This window comes from Ipomoea nil, unplaced genomic scaffold (genome assembly GCF_001879475.1).
Source record: "Ipomoea nil cultivar Tokyo-kokei standard unplaced genomic scaffold, Asagao_1.1 scaffold1932, whole genome shotgun sequence".
NCBI lineage: Eukaryota > Viridiplantae > Streptophyta > Magnoliopsida > Solanales > Convolvulaceae > Ipomoea > Ipomoea nil.
Window position 1 is genome coordinate 1788066 of NW_017618360.1, and position 14903 is coordinate 1802968.

Genomic DNA, 14903 nt, shown 5'->3' on the forward strand with positions numbered 1-14903 from the left:
TTATCCCCAAAACTTAGGGGCATATATATATAAATTGCATATTTACGATATATGCATATTTTGTGTTTATATAGTATAATTTTTGGTATCAAACATTTGAATGGTAATAAACGGGGGAAAACATCAACATACAAATGATAATTAATTCTTTCATTACTATACTAATTTTAATGGTAATTCATTAATTATTATATTTCACGATGAGTCAGCCTGATCATGCCCATCATTTTTCAAGAAACATAGAAATGAAATAGTCAATTATTAAAATTGTTTATGATTTCGTTTTAAATTTTTGTCTAAAGTTAGAGATATATATTTTCGGCGATTATAACATTTTGTGTATTAACTGAAAATTTGAAAGTTTTACCTTTTTTGAGATCTCTTACCATTTTATAATTTCAATATTGTGCTATTTTGAACTCATCCATGGTGTATAAATACACTCTATATGACCATACAAAATCCATTGAGGAGACATTTGTACTCAAGAGTAAACTTCTCCTTAAACTAAATTCGGGTGTCAAGACAATCTCCGTTTTCATTCATAATGATATTCCTATTTCTAAGTCTCTCATCACCGTTCGGTACATCAATGATGTCTGGATTTCTGGGTCTTCCATTGTTCCCTTTGATCCTTATGATTGTGCCTTTGCCAATATTTTTTTATTTGGGTTCAGTACAACGTGGATTTTTTTGGGAGATTTCTCTAATTAAATTTTTGGTTAAAAATTTATATTTCCTTTGTGTTTTATTTTATTACTTTTTTATTTATTTATACTAATATGTGAATGGAGTAACACAAAATCTGAAATTGTATTTGTTATTTATTTCTTCTTTTAAAATAATCATTATTTTTGTGTTTTACAAAAATTTAGAAAAAATCAAATATAGCGAGATTTTTAATAGGTTAAACAAACACTCTACTCAAGTTGTGATATATATATATATATATATATATATATATATATATATATATATATATATATATATATACACACACACACATATATATATTAATTATAAAAATGCTGTAAAATGAACTATGCTTGGTAAAAAAAAATCATAGAAACTTGAATGACATGTACAAATCTTGAAGTCAACATACTAACTCTAAGTTTCAGAAAATCTTACAAAATTATCAAAATTACCGTCTTTATCATCCTCGATCGCATCTCTACAATCTTTCATAAAAACTAAACAAATAGGGTTCTGTTACAAATGCTTTTCCTCCTCAATTTCCTTTTGTTGAAGCAGAGCCTCCTTAAGTATCTTCAAACTCATACCACATGATATAAACTGCAAAACATATTGAAGTACATGAGAATATAGTTAGAAAAATGTAGAAAATTCATACAAAAAAAAGCAGAGGGATGAGTCTGGGATTCTTTGATTGAAGAAGCCATTGTATTTATAAGTAGAAAATACTAATTCAAAAGGAAAGTATAATAATTTATTTATTTAAGGGAAAGTATAATAATTTATTTATTTAAGGTAATAACATTATTATTATTATTATTTATTTATTTTCCATTTGACATTTACTTACCAAATAAGTTTTACTACAAAAGTTTTGGGGGAAAAATTTGTTAGGAGGATTTTACTTTTATATATATATAGATATAGATATAGATTTCTTCATATTCATCATTTTTTTTGAATGGTAATGACTCTATTACATTTTAGTATCTTTTAAAACATACTTTTTCAATTTAATAAAGCACACAGAGTCAACAACGTCCAACAATGCCTCTCATGAACTCTCACATGGAAGAAGTCATTATATGTCATCTGAGCACAAGGTGCTTGACATCATTTTTTTTTTAAGAACACCTCAAAAGCAACAATTCCGAACAAAAACTCTCATAAACCATGAAATACTCTAAAATTTTCATGGAGGATCTATTGAAGTCTAAAGAAATGACGGAGGATGTTCAAAAACACTTAAATCTTGAATAGAATTAATTTTACTTTTGGTCCCACGACTTTTGAGTTCTTATCACTTTTGGTGCACAAATTTAAATTTTTTCAATTTTGGTGCATAACTTTGTTATTTTTATCAGTTTTGGTCCTTCCACCCAAATTGACGGTAAAATATTTTTGAATTTTATATTTTAGGGGCAAAATCGCCATTCCATGGAAAGATCTTCAATATTTAAACAAAAGAAAAATCATATTAAGAGAAAAAGAAGAGTTTGCCAATGGTCGAAATTATAAATCCCATAGACCTGTCTGGTTTCTGCCCGTCTTCACCATTATTCTCATCGATCAAACACCTATAGATATGATTTTACAGTGATTTTGTTTAGATATTGAAGATGTTTCCTTGGGATGACAATTTTACCCCTAAAAATATAAAATCCAGCAACATTTCGCTATCAATTTAGCTAAAAGGACCAAAACTAATAAAAATAACAAAGTTAGGCACCAAAATTAAAAAATTTTAAAGTTGTGCACCAAAAGTGATAGAACATCAAAAGTCATGGGACCAAAAGTGAAATTAATTCATCTTGAATATGCATAACGAGTTAGCGAGAAAATCACGTGTATTTTGTTCACTATAAATATGTCATAAATTCATTTCTTGGTGTTGTTTCAATTCACATTTGTAAGTTATTAGCAAATTACTCACAATACCTCCCAACCTTTGGCCTCCTTCAATATCCGTCAATTACTTAATCTCCATTTGAAATCACCAGTCATATAATTCAACCCGTTTCTATCATATTGTTTTTAAACAAGTAAAAAATGACACAAAACTATATTTCTTGTGTCATTCAACAACCAATATTTTTTGTTTTCAAAAAAAAAAAAAAAAAACAACCAATATTGTATCTTTAATGCATTTGAAGATTTTAAAATAATTCATAAGATACGATTAAATTCTCGTAATTGAGTTTATATTAGAGGCTTAGAGCTATAATTCATAACTTTTGATCCACTTAAGTAATGCATGTGCACTTTTCGAACTACTTTTTCCTTCAATTTGGGTCTATTATGACCATTTTAGGTGGCTAAACTACCCATCATTATTCCATGGACCTGGTCCACTGTAAACTATAAATAAAAGTACATTTTTAATATATTAAAAATATATTATTTGTATACATAAAGTACATTATTTGAAAGTACATAATTTTTTTTATATATAGTATCAAATAATATACATTCAAACATTCGGTACTCAAATAATGCATTTTTAGTATATTAGAAATGTATATTGCATTCATGATCCACACATCTATGTGGATCATGGTCCACAAAATAATTTGTCCTAAACTATGTACTGGGGCAAGTCTACTTGGAAGGTGGCACTATACATAGCAGAAAATACTACATTATTCTCATTTTCTATTCTTAATTTTTACTTCCACATATAAAATATTGATATAGACACTTGTATTGTGAGTCACATGAAAAAGGTAACATATTAGTGCCCGACATATCAAAAAATAAAATTTATGGAAAATGATTTGAGAGTCTATGTAGCAGAATTCATACCTAGTCCCATCTAAAAAGACAATAATCATGGTTTCGTTGAGTTTGATGCCGTTAGGTGGCACCAATCACGGCCGGACAGTAAATTAAACGGCAGTTTGGAAGGTCGTTAACCCTAACAATCTCATGAAAAGTCGTCTGGATTTGGCGCCATTAATGTAATTGGGAAAAGGTAGCTTCCTCCTCACTCCACTTTGAAATCGCCATTCCTTACCCACCCATAAAATTTAATTTTAAAATATCATGATACAAACACTCATAATTACTATTTTTTATTTTTTTTAAAACCCCCGAGACGAAAACTTCAATTAATGAGATGAGAAATAAAGCTCGGAGGATCATCAAATTCACTTGCCACAACCGTGCAACCGTGTGTACCGTTCTTGGTACACACGGTTGAAAACGGCACCGTATAGTGCCAGGGAAGTAACGGTGCCGTTAGTGGCACCGTTTCACTCATCCCGATATTTAAAAAAAAAAATATTATTATTATTGCCATAAAACGCCACTATACTCCTTTTTCCGCCATTTCCAACGTTTCGTCTCTAACAAGCTACACACTTCCTTCGCACTGTAGCAGTCTTCATCTCTCTCTCTGTCTACTCGGAGTCGCGATTTTCGTCGTCTTCATCTCATTGTCGCCGGAGCGTGTTTTGTTCACCATTGTTGCCATTTTCGCCATTTTCATTCTAGCATTGTCGCCTTTTATCATCGCATTCTCCATCAGGTATAATGTATTTTTGTGTTTTTTGACTGTTAACATTCATATTCGCTGTATATTCTTGTTATTTTTGACTAGGGTTTTGCAACACGATTTTGCATTTTTCTCAAACAGATCAATACTCTGTTTTTTTTCTGTTTGTTTGATTGTTTTTTGGTGTTTTCTGAAATGTTTGTGGACAAATAGTTGTGATATTGTGGATATATAGCTTTATACTTGTGGTTTTATAGTTTAATACTTATGCATGTTCGAAAATATCATTCCTGTCTTCAATTAGTGTGTTTCTGAAATGTTTGTGGACAAATAATTGTGATATTGTGGATATATAGCTTTATAATTGTGGTTTTATAGTTTAATACTTATGCATGTCTGAAAATATCATTCCTCTCTTCAATTATTGTGTTTCTGAAATGTTTGTGGACAAATAGTTGTGATATTGTGGATATATAGCTTTATAATTGTGGTTTTATAGTTTAATACTTATGCATGTATGAAAATATCATTCCTGTCTTCAATTAGTGTGTTTTCTGAAATGTTTGTGGACAAATAGTTGTGATATTGTGGATATATAGCTTTATAATTGTGGTTTTATAGTTTAATACTTATGCATGTGTGAAAATATCATTCCTGTCTTCAATTAGTGTGTTTTCTGAAATGTTTGTGGACAAATAGTTGTGATATTGTGGATATATAGCTTTATAATTGTGGTTTTATAGTTTAATACTTATGCATGTCTGAAAATATCATTCCTCTCTTCAATTATTGTGTTTCTGAAATGTTTGTGGACAAATAGTTGTGATATTGTGGATATATAGCTTTATAATTGTGGTTTTATAGTTTAATACTTATGCATGTCTGAAAATATCATTCCTCTCTTCAATTATTGTGTTTCTGAAATGTTTGTGGACAAATAGTTGTGATATTGTGGATATATAGCTTTATACTTGTGGTTTTATAGTTTAATACTTATGCATGTATGAAAATATCATTCCTGTCTTCAATTAGTGTGTTTCTGAAATGTTTGTGGACAAATAGTTGTGATAATATGGATGTATAGTTTAATAATTCTTATTTACAGAAATGGCTCGTGAACCTACACTGGCTGAGGCTTTTAGAGAAACAAAAAGAAGAAGAACAGAGTACCGGACAGCAGCAATTCTAGATTCACAAGCAGCTCAGAGCTCTAATCCAACTAGTGAACAACCAGCAGCAGCCCTAAATTCACAAGCAGCTCAGCGCTCACGCCCTGCTAAGGAAACAACTGTTGCAGAGACTTCAACGAGACGGCGCCGACGAACTAGAGAACACAGGAGAGATTACTTCAATACGAGGATGGGGCCAAAGCTGATGTTTGATCTTGTCCAGAGGCTCTCACCACGACAGAAACAAGCTGTCGTAGAAACTGGATTTGGTGGACTTCTTCATCTCCAACTCTGCACCAATGAATCAAAGTTGGTGCAATACCTGCTGGACAACTTTAATGTTTGCAGGTGTGATTTTGTATTAGAGGATGATAGTCTCCACATTGAAGAGGAAGATGTCGAATACACGTTGGGAATCCCGCGAGGGCCTCTGAAGGTCAATGAGGGGACAAAGATGGAAGACACCTCAACCCGTGAATACAAACTGCTGCTGACTTCATGGAGAAGGAGGTGGGGTATTACAGCAGGCTCGCCAATAACTACACAGATGCCAGATGAGATTGTTAGGAGAGCTGATCATGGTGATGAGTTCAAGAGGGATTTCGTAGTCTTTGCCGTTTCCTCCATGCTTCGAGGAAACACAACACGCTACTCCAAGTACAGGATCTTAAACTCATTGATTGATGTTGATATGATTAAAGAGTACAATTGGTGTGCCTACACATACCAATCTCTCATTGACTCGATAGATAGTTACAATGAAGATAGAAAGAGAAGCTTTTGGGGGCCAATGACATTGATATTGGTCAGTTCTTATTGTCTTTAATCTAGTTGCATGAATTTTATGTAGTTGTACGTGTATAACTAACAATTTATTATGGATATATATGCATGAAACTTGGAATATACTCAGTTTAATAAGATCCTTTATGTAGTTTAATTTGTGGATATATAGTTTTAAAATTGTGGATATATAGTTATGTGATTATGGATATATAGTACTCTGTGAATATATGAATGTATTACTCTGTGGACATACTGTTAATAATTCTGGATATATATTAATGTGTTTTTGGATGTATAGTTATGGGTTTATGGATATATATGCATGACACTTGGAATACACTCAGTTTAATGAGGTCCTTTATGCAGTTTAATTTGTGGATATATAATTTTAAAATTGTGGATATATAGTTATGTGATTATGGATGTGTAGTACTCTGTGAATAAATGTATGTATTACTCTGTGGACATACTGCTAATAATTCTGGATATATATTAATGTGTTTTTGGATGTATATTTATGGGTTTATGGACATATATGCATGAAACTTGGAATATACTCATTTTATTAATATCATTTTTTATTTCTGAATTTTGTGGATATATAGTTTTAAAGTTATGGATATATAGTTATGTGATTATGGACATATAGTTATGCATTACACTGTGACCATGCAATTAAGAATACATGGATAAATTGTTCTAAATTCATCTTTAACATAATCTTCTGTAATTTGTAGCTGTTCTACTTTGATCGAGTAGAATTCAAAGGAATGAAGATCAACAGGACATACCCTAGCATACTTGCTTGGACAACCACGCTTGTAAGAAAGAGAGTCAAGGCTGAAAAAAGGGCTGGTGGGTTTGGAAAGGGAAGGGTTATCCCTAGAGTTAAGAAGCCAAGGACTGATGCTACCACCTCACTGCAACAACCTGCAGGCACTGCTGCTGCTACAACCTCACTACCACAACCTGCATTTACTGCTGCTGCTACTACTTCTTCTACTCCTGCTACTGCAACACCGACACCAACTACAAGTGAGCCACTCTCAAGTGTTGATCGGGTGACCCGTGTGCTCCAAAAGCTAGCATCAGATGTCCTGGAGTTTGGTGAAGCTATGTCTGAAATTGGAAAGCAGGGCGCACCTATTGAAGTCATGAAGAAAGCGTTCTCAGGGATATCAAACATGCTAGGTGCTGCAAGCGCAATTGAATCAACTTCCATTCCAACTGAATCTCAGTTGGATGACATATTCTTTGGGAGTGAAACTTTCACCGCTGCAGTGGATTCATTGGTGGAAGCATTTCAGAAGACAACAAGAACCATGGAATTTGAAGCTCCATCATTTGATTTGGGAATACACTGCAATGAATCGCAACCGCAGCCATGTGAGCAACACACAGAGCAAGTAGTTGAAGAGGACCTACCATTGGATGCTTTGGTTCAACAAATTGGAGAGGATGCAGGACTGTCAACGACCTTGGAAGCACAAGTAACTCCTCCACTTGTTAGGGTCCCATTTCAGAGATATGTTCGTCATGCCGCTGCTACTGATGCTGATGTTGATGACTTTGATTGGTAAATTTACAGTTTGTTATTTGCATTTGGCTTTAACGTTATGAATTTATAGTGCTAAAATTATGAATATAAACTTATGAACATTTTTACAACTGTGGACATATAGCTTTAAAATTGTGGATATATAGATATAAAATTATGAACATTTTAAATCTGTGAATATATAGTTCTATGATTATGTACATATATGTTTAATATTATGGATATAAAGTTCTAATGCTGTGGATATATAAACAACAGTGCCATGCAAGAAAGTGAGTCTGATGTTGATGACGTGACTGTTAGGATGAGACCCCAGCGACGATTCAGGAACAAACCTCTTTGTTTGAGGTCACCATACTGGACACAGAATGCAGGTTTTATACGCACTACAACTCCACGGGAAAAAATCATTTCAAACTATGCATTCTTGAGTGTGTCTACCGAACACCCAGAAGAGTATGTTTGAACACATATATTTATAATAACCTTTAAATTACTTAGATAGTTCATATTATTATAACTATTGGTGTTATTATTATTATTGTTATTTTGGTGCTGTAGTGAGTTGCTGTTCAGCTATGGTGACTACTACCTAACAAGGCGTCACTTCTCAACTTTGAGCAATGGTGAGTTGGATATAGACTTCTTGAATGTTTGGTCTTTGCGGCTAACTTTGAAGAACACAGAACGTGCTGTTGGGATACCAAAACGCGTATTCTTCACCACACTGCCACATGTAAGAGTTATTTTTGACATGCAAATGCGCATTTTTAAAAATCTAGTACTCTAAGCCTTTTGAATACTCATTTTTTGCATTTCTGTGTATTCAAAAACAGCTGCAGCTTGATCCATCTGATGATTGGATGAAAAGTCTCCCAGCTGAGAAAAGGATGGAAAATTTCAATGATAGATTGAATTATGAAATATCAAGTTTTGGAAACCTGGAAATCAGTGATGCAGACCTTGTAAGATCTATTACACACACTTAATTTAATAATTTAAGATTTTATTATTGATATATATGCATGAAGCTTGGAATATACAAAGTTTAATAAGATCCTTTATAAAGTTCTGAATTTGTGGATATATAGTCTTAAAATTGTGGATATATAGTTATGTGATTATGGATATGTAGTACTCTGTTAATATATGAATGTATTACTCTGTGAACAGGCTGTTAAGAATTCTGGATATATGGTAATGTAGTTTTTGGATGTATAGTTATTAATTTGTGGATTTATATGCTTGAAGCTTGGAATATACTCGGCTTATTAGGATCTTTATAAATTTCTGAATTTTGTGGATATATAGTTTTATAATTATGGATATATAGTACTCTGTCAAATATGAATGTATACCCATGCAGTTAACAGTACCTGGGTATGTAGTTGTTTCAAATAATAACCTTTTGTTTTGGAATTAGATATTTTTCCCAGTGCATCGCCATGCACACTACTTTGTTGTGTGCATAAATGTCAAGGAATCCAAGGTTCAGGTGATAGACAACAAGGAATTGCCTGCTGGTGTTTCAGAGCTTGATAAATATGGAGACTGTCCATACAAACTGGTAGCTTATATTATATTAAAAAATCTCCTTATTGTCACCTATATATTGAATTTAAAACATTATGAACATTGAGCTAATTTTTTACCAGATTGAAGCATTCAAGGCGTACCTGGAAGCAGGACAATCCACCTTGACTCACAAACTGAACAGCATGCCAGTAGAGTTCCTTGCCATGCACTGGAAAAATGCAGAGAATGTCACCGACTGTGGCATATATGTAATGCGGCATATGGAGAGTTACATGGGTGGAGCTCTCGAGAACTGGGATCCTGGGTTCAAGAAACATATGTGCACGAATGTAAGAGTAACATAAATATATTACATTCCAACTACATCAAAAAGTGATGAAAAAATTACAATGAACTAGTTATTTATTTTTCTTATTTTACAGGCTAGCTTCATTCTTGAGTTGAGGGCAAAGTATGCTGCTTGTATCATCATGTCAAAGCTGAACAGCGTCAAAGGCGAGGTCAAGAAAGCTGCAAAGATTGAAGACAAGAAGAAGTAAAACTGGAAAGATCAATGAATGTTTTTGTGGATGAATATTTTAATATTTTCTGTTCTTATGGTTGTTTTGTAACAACTCTATCACAATTTTTGAAATTCGATCTATGAAATTCACTGAATATATAGTTCTCATATTATGGACATGTAGGTTTAAGATTGTGGATGTATGGATATAAAATTATGAACATCTTACATAAGTATAAACATACCGTTCAAATATTCATATATTCATATTTCAAGAATTATGGACATATAGGTTTAAGATTGTGGACATATTGATATAAAGTTGTGAATATTCGTTCAACTGTGAACTTACATTTTACATAAGTGATCAAGTTCACCAGTTTACATATTGATATATAGCTTCAATATTGTGGATATAATGATATAACATTATGAACACTTTTACTAATTTGACACACAATTCCAATATTTTGTGGTCATATAGTTCTCAGAATTATGGACATATAGGTTTAAGATTGTGGACATATTGATATAAAGTTATGAATATTCGTTCAGCTGTGAACTTACATTTTACATAAGTGTAAACATCAAGTTCACCAGTTTACATATTGATATATAGCTTTAATATTGTGGATATAATGATATAACATTATGAACACTTTTACTAATTTGACACACAATTCCAATATTTTATGGTCATATAGTTCTCAGAATATGTATGTATAGCTCTAATATTATGGATATATAGCTTTAGTATTATGGATATGTAGCTTTAATATTATGGATATATAGCTTCAAACCTGCAAATCAACAAGTACTAAAATTTTGAATACACAGATCAAACAACTTGTAAATTGATATCCTCAAAACAGCTAGCTACCAACTGGTATTAACCCCACTCTCAATCTACAACTGCATTATCATCTACATCATTACTATACTGACAAAACTCCGAACTCCCAGAACTTGGATGTACAAGGTACCCATCCCCGGCAATCTCAGATAGACTTTCCAAAACCAACGACTGAACAGCACCTTTTGTACTCGAAGCAACTTTATTTGCAGCACTCCTCCTCCCCCTTGCAGCACTGTACTTCTTTTCAATAACACTACTCCTCCTTACGTTACGCTCACCTTTTGATCTCCGGTTTGAAGGATTTTGAATGACACCACTTGAAGATGAAACACCGCACTCTTCAATTTGCACATAGCCAATCTCAGCTTCAACCTTTTTCTTTGCTTCCTCAACTGCTTCATCACAGAACTGCCTAGTTACACTGTTATCTTGACTAGATGAAATCAGTCTTTGAAACTTTCTGCAAATCTCCACAACCCAAATTGAAGGAGGGACACCAGCTCTACAAAACATTGAACCAGTATTCACATCCCTACCATCAGCAACCTTTTTAGTCCACCTTTTCATGATATATTTGTTAGGAATACTTGAAACACAGTGTATATGAAGAATGCGTAAACAATGGCAGCATAAAATTCCTAACTCCGAAATCAACTTGCAACTACACGAAATGTCTAAGGTTGACAACTTAAAACTGACTTCATGCCTTATAATATCTATATCTGGACGCCATACGTGATACTTGAACTGACAACCTTCATTCAACACCATTTCTTGATGACAGACATTGCCTTTCATGAATTGTTCCTCAAACAAAAAATATATCTCAATCGTATATACCTCTCTAGCGTGTAACAGAAGTTTCACGTGCTCCATCATCATGTTGGGTACCCCTTGAGTACAACGAAAGTCTTCACCATTCTCTTTGCTCCTCCATTCAGAAGTTACACTAACAAACGATGAATAAAAATCACATAGACCTGCAGTCTTGGACAACCTTCTTGAAATCGAATGGTTAGTAGTTTCACTCCTTTGCGATGATAAAATGCCCCCTGAAAAATAGTCCTTATTGAATGCTGGACACCACTTCTCCCTACAGTCATACAGCTTTTGTATCCAACTATTCTTGTGGCACTTGTAGTCAGTCACCAACCTGAAATGATAAGATATATGTTCAGAACTCTAATGCTATATATCCACAGTTCCAATATAATAAAACCACAAATTGAATGCATATAATACAAACAGAAAGCTCACTGCTTCACTACTACATGTTCAGACAACTAATACTATATATCCATAATTGTAATATTATATATCCACAATTCCAATACTATAAATCCATAAATTGCATGCATATAATTTAGAGACAAACAGGAAGCTCACTGCTTCACTAATACATGTTCAGACAACTAATAATATATGTCCATAATTCTAACACTGTATATTCACAATTCCAAAACTATAAATCCATAAATTAAATGCATGTAACTCAGGAAAAATCAAGAAGTTCCATTCTATACTACAACATGTTCACATAATTCTAATACTATATATTCATAATTCTAATACTATATGACCATAATTCTAATACTAAACATCCATAATTCAATTACTGGAATCGAAAAAGGAAAAAAAAAAGTAGTGGACATACCTTGTCCAATAAAATTCAAACTCAGCTTCAGTCTCTGTGTATTTCAACACACAGTTAAACATATCTAAGAAATCCTTGTTATTCCTTAACGCCTTGATATGCTTCTTCGAATTCTCGCCAATATGCCATATGCAAAGACGGTGACGTGATGTTGGAAACACCTGACAAATAGCAGCAGCCATGGATGCACATTGATCTGTCATGATAGTCTGTGGACATTTCCCATTCATAGACCTTAAAAATGCTCTAAACAGCCACACAAATGATTCTATCCTCTCATTCATCAGAAAACCACATCCAAACATTACATTCATGCAATGGTGGTTCATCCCTACAAAAGGGCCACAAATCATATCATATTTATTAGTGCGATAAGTTGTATCGTGCACTAATAAATCCCCAAACAACTCATAGTCTTGTCTCATCCGACCATCCCTCCAAAAAAAACTGCATAGTCTTGAATCACAATCAACTTCAAAATCAAAGAAAAAATCAGACTCAGTCGACTGCCTCTTCCTAAATATTTCAATTAATGAGTTCGAATCGGTTCCATCCAAACGCTTTGATGTATCAGAAGCAATTGAATTATAAGCATCTCGATTAGTGAAGCCAACTAATGGAGACCCCCCTGCTTGATGTTTCAAGAACCTAATACCATCTGCCATTGCAACACCACTCTTCTTCAAATCTTTTAAATATAACAGTTGATTATCACCCACATTTCTATGTGAACGCAGAAGATGACTCTTGTCTACAGCACATAACTCGTGATTGTGCACTTTTACATGTTTTGTAACCGTCCACAACCCATCCTCACCGACGTCAAACTGAACACATGCACCACACCCTGACCTTGTGTCAATTTTTGAATATGCCCTAACACCAGCATTTGCCTTAACCTTAAAACCAGCTTTAGAACACATAAACATCTTCATTTGGACTGTTTTGCTATATACCTTGCACCGTTGATTACCCTTCCTCACACTAAAACCAACTCTATATGCATAATTGTTATACAACTCATACGCTTCAACCCCGTTACTTACAACAACACCAACCAAATCTTCATCAACTGCAAATGCAATATATAACCTCAAGTATACTAAATAATACACGTTCCATTGAAAATATAATTCCTATGTAGAGGGGGTGCGGGGAATGCCGAATAAATCCAGCCATGCTCTACAAAAGGAATAACATTTTCCATGGAAAAAGAATGAACATATAACAATGCTGAACACTGTGAATTATGATCATATAAAACTACATATAGACCTGGATTAGAAGAAGAACCATCAATGTCTAACTCTATTGGATCTGAACTTGGTGAATCAACAACAACATCTTCACTGACTGCATAGTGTTAAAAGCCAGAACAGAGTATCAGTTTAGAAATTTGTGGATGTATAGTATTATAATTCTGGATGTATAGTGATAGAATTCTGGATATAAAGCTCACAGTTTCTGGACATAAAAGTTCAATAATTATGGATATACAATCCAGAACAGAGTATCCATTCACAAAATCCTTGATATATACTACTATAATTCTGGATATATAACTCACAACTTCTGGATTTATAGTTCAAAGATTATGGATATATATTTCGTTCATTCAGAAAACCATAAACACATAAACACCAAGAGTTACGAATGATCTCAGACTAGAATCACATAAACATCACATACACAATAAACATCACACTAAATATAAACACCTACACAATATATCACACTGCAAAAATTGCAAACGACCACAAATCCATAAAAATCAAACTGCAAAATAACCTGGAACCGTATGCAATTCATCGCCTGCTTCATCTCTCTGATCTAATGCCTCGTCTCTCTGGTCTACTGCATCATCCATCATGAGATCCATACAATAAATCAGGAAAACGACTGCGATCGCTATTGCGATTGCGATTTTACGTATACTGCAATCAAAACGCTAAACTACCAAAAAATCGCAAAACTACCAAATATGATATGAATAACGCCGCTAACGGCCATCCAATTTTTTTTTTTTTGATTTTGTGCGCGCCGTGTCGTTTTTTAGTAAAACGGCGCCGTTTTGCAACCGTATGCACCTTGCTAGGTGCATTCGGTTGCACGGCATAATTTGCGTGATCAGAATGTACCATGTTTGTGAGAACATGAGCCAATTGATTTACAAAACGACGAACAAAAACTAACTCACTAGAAAGAATAAAATACAATAATAGAACACAACTATGTATAGGATAACCAAGGTAAGAATAACCTCCGGACTTGTCCCAAACCAACGTACATAGCAACTGCATGACAATCGGAGTGAAAGCGTACTCCTGTCCGGCCAGGAGTGAAAGCGTACTCACGTTCGTAGTTATTTTTATGTAAATTTCTTAGTATATTGTGATGAGATTAATCCGTTCGCTAATAATATATGAAAATAAAATTTAAAATAAGGTATTTAGATGTTCAATTCATACGTATTGTTAAGAAATTTGAACCTATTAAAATACATTTTACAATTATAATATGCATTTTTCCTATATTTTTCACTGTCTAAAAGGCTCCCCTTTTGACATTAAAATTTTGTTTCTGGTGAAGAAAATCCATAATCACTAAATGAGGCATGAGGGTGTGTATATAGTAAATATCGCTCATATGTAAT

General features: G+C 33.4%; 2 protein-coding genes across 2 annotated transcripts; one reads left to right on the forward strand and one right to left on the reverse strand.

Moving 5' to 3' along the window:
• Nucleotides 1–4089: 4089 nt before the first annotated feature.
• Nucleotides 4090–9777, forward strand: LOC109193884. Its single transcript, XM_019344710.1, has 9 exons — nt 4090–4222; nt 5295–6163; nt 6882–7720; nt 7961–8158; nt 8264–8438; nt 8539–8667; nt 9126–9269; nt 9358–9567; nt 9661–9777. Exons 2-9 carry the CDS (start codon nt 5297–5299, stop codon nt 9775–9777), a joined length of 2679 nt encoding a protein of 892 aa, XP_019200255.1. The 5' UTR covers nt 4090–4222; nt 5295–5296.
• An 864-nt stretch (nt 9778–10641) lies between these two features.
• On the reverse strand, nt 10642–13743 carry LOC109193885 (protein FAR1-RELATED SEQUENCE 5-like). The gene is made up of 3 exons (XM_019344711.1): nt 13526–13743; nt 12251–13322; nt 10642–11749 (listed from the first exon to the last, which is right to left on the reverse strand). The coding sequence occupies exons 2-3, from the start codon at nt 13183–13185 to the stop codon at nt 10642–10644; spliced, it is 2043 nt and encodes a 680-aa protein (XP_019200256.1). The 5' UTR covers nt 13186–13322; nt 13526–13743.
• Between the last annotated feature and the right edge of the window lie 1160 nt (nt 13744–14903).

Excerpts from the sequence above, each read along its gene's own strand:
- LOC109193884 (XM_019344710.1), top strand. The coding sequence starts at position 5,297 with ATGGCTCGTGAACCTACACTGGCTGAGGCTTTTAGAGAAACAAAAAGA. Across the intron at positions 7,721-7,960 it reads GATGTTGATGACTTTGATTG|TGCCATGCAAGAAAGTGAGT; the intron begins GTAAATTTACAG and ends TATAAACAACAG. Across the intron at positions 9,568-9,660 it reads AGAAACATATGTGCACGAAT|GCTAGCTTCATTCTTGAGTT; the intron begins GTAAGAGTAACA and ends CTTATTTTACAG.
- LOC109193885 (XM_019344711.1), bottom strand. The coding sequence starts at position 13,185 with ATGAAGATGTTTATGTGTTCTAAAGCTGGTTTTAAGGTTAAGGCAAAT. Across the intron at positions 11,750-12,250 it reads TTTGAATTTTATTGGACAAG|GTTGGTGACTGACTACAAGT; the intron begins GTATGTCCACTA and ends TTATCATTTCAG.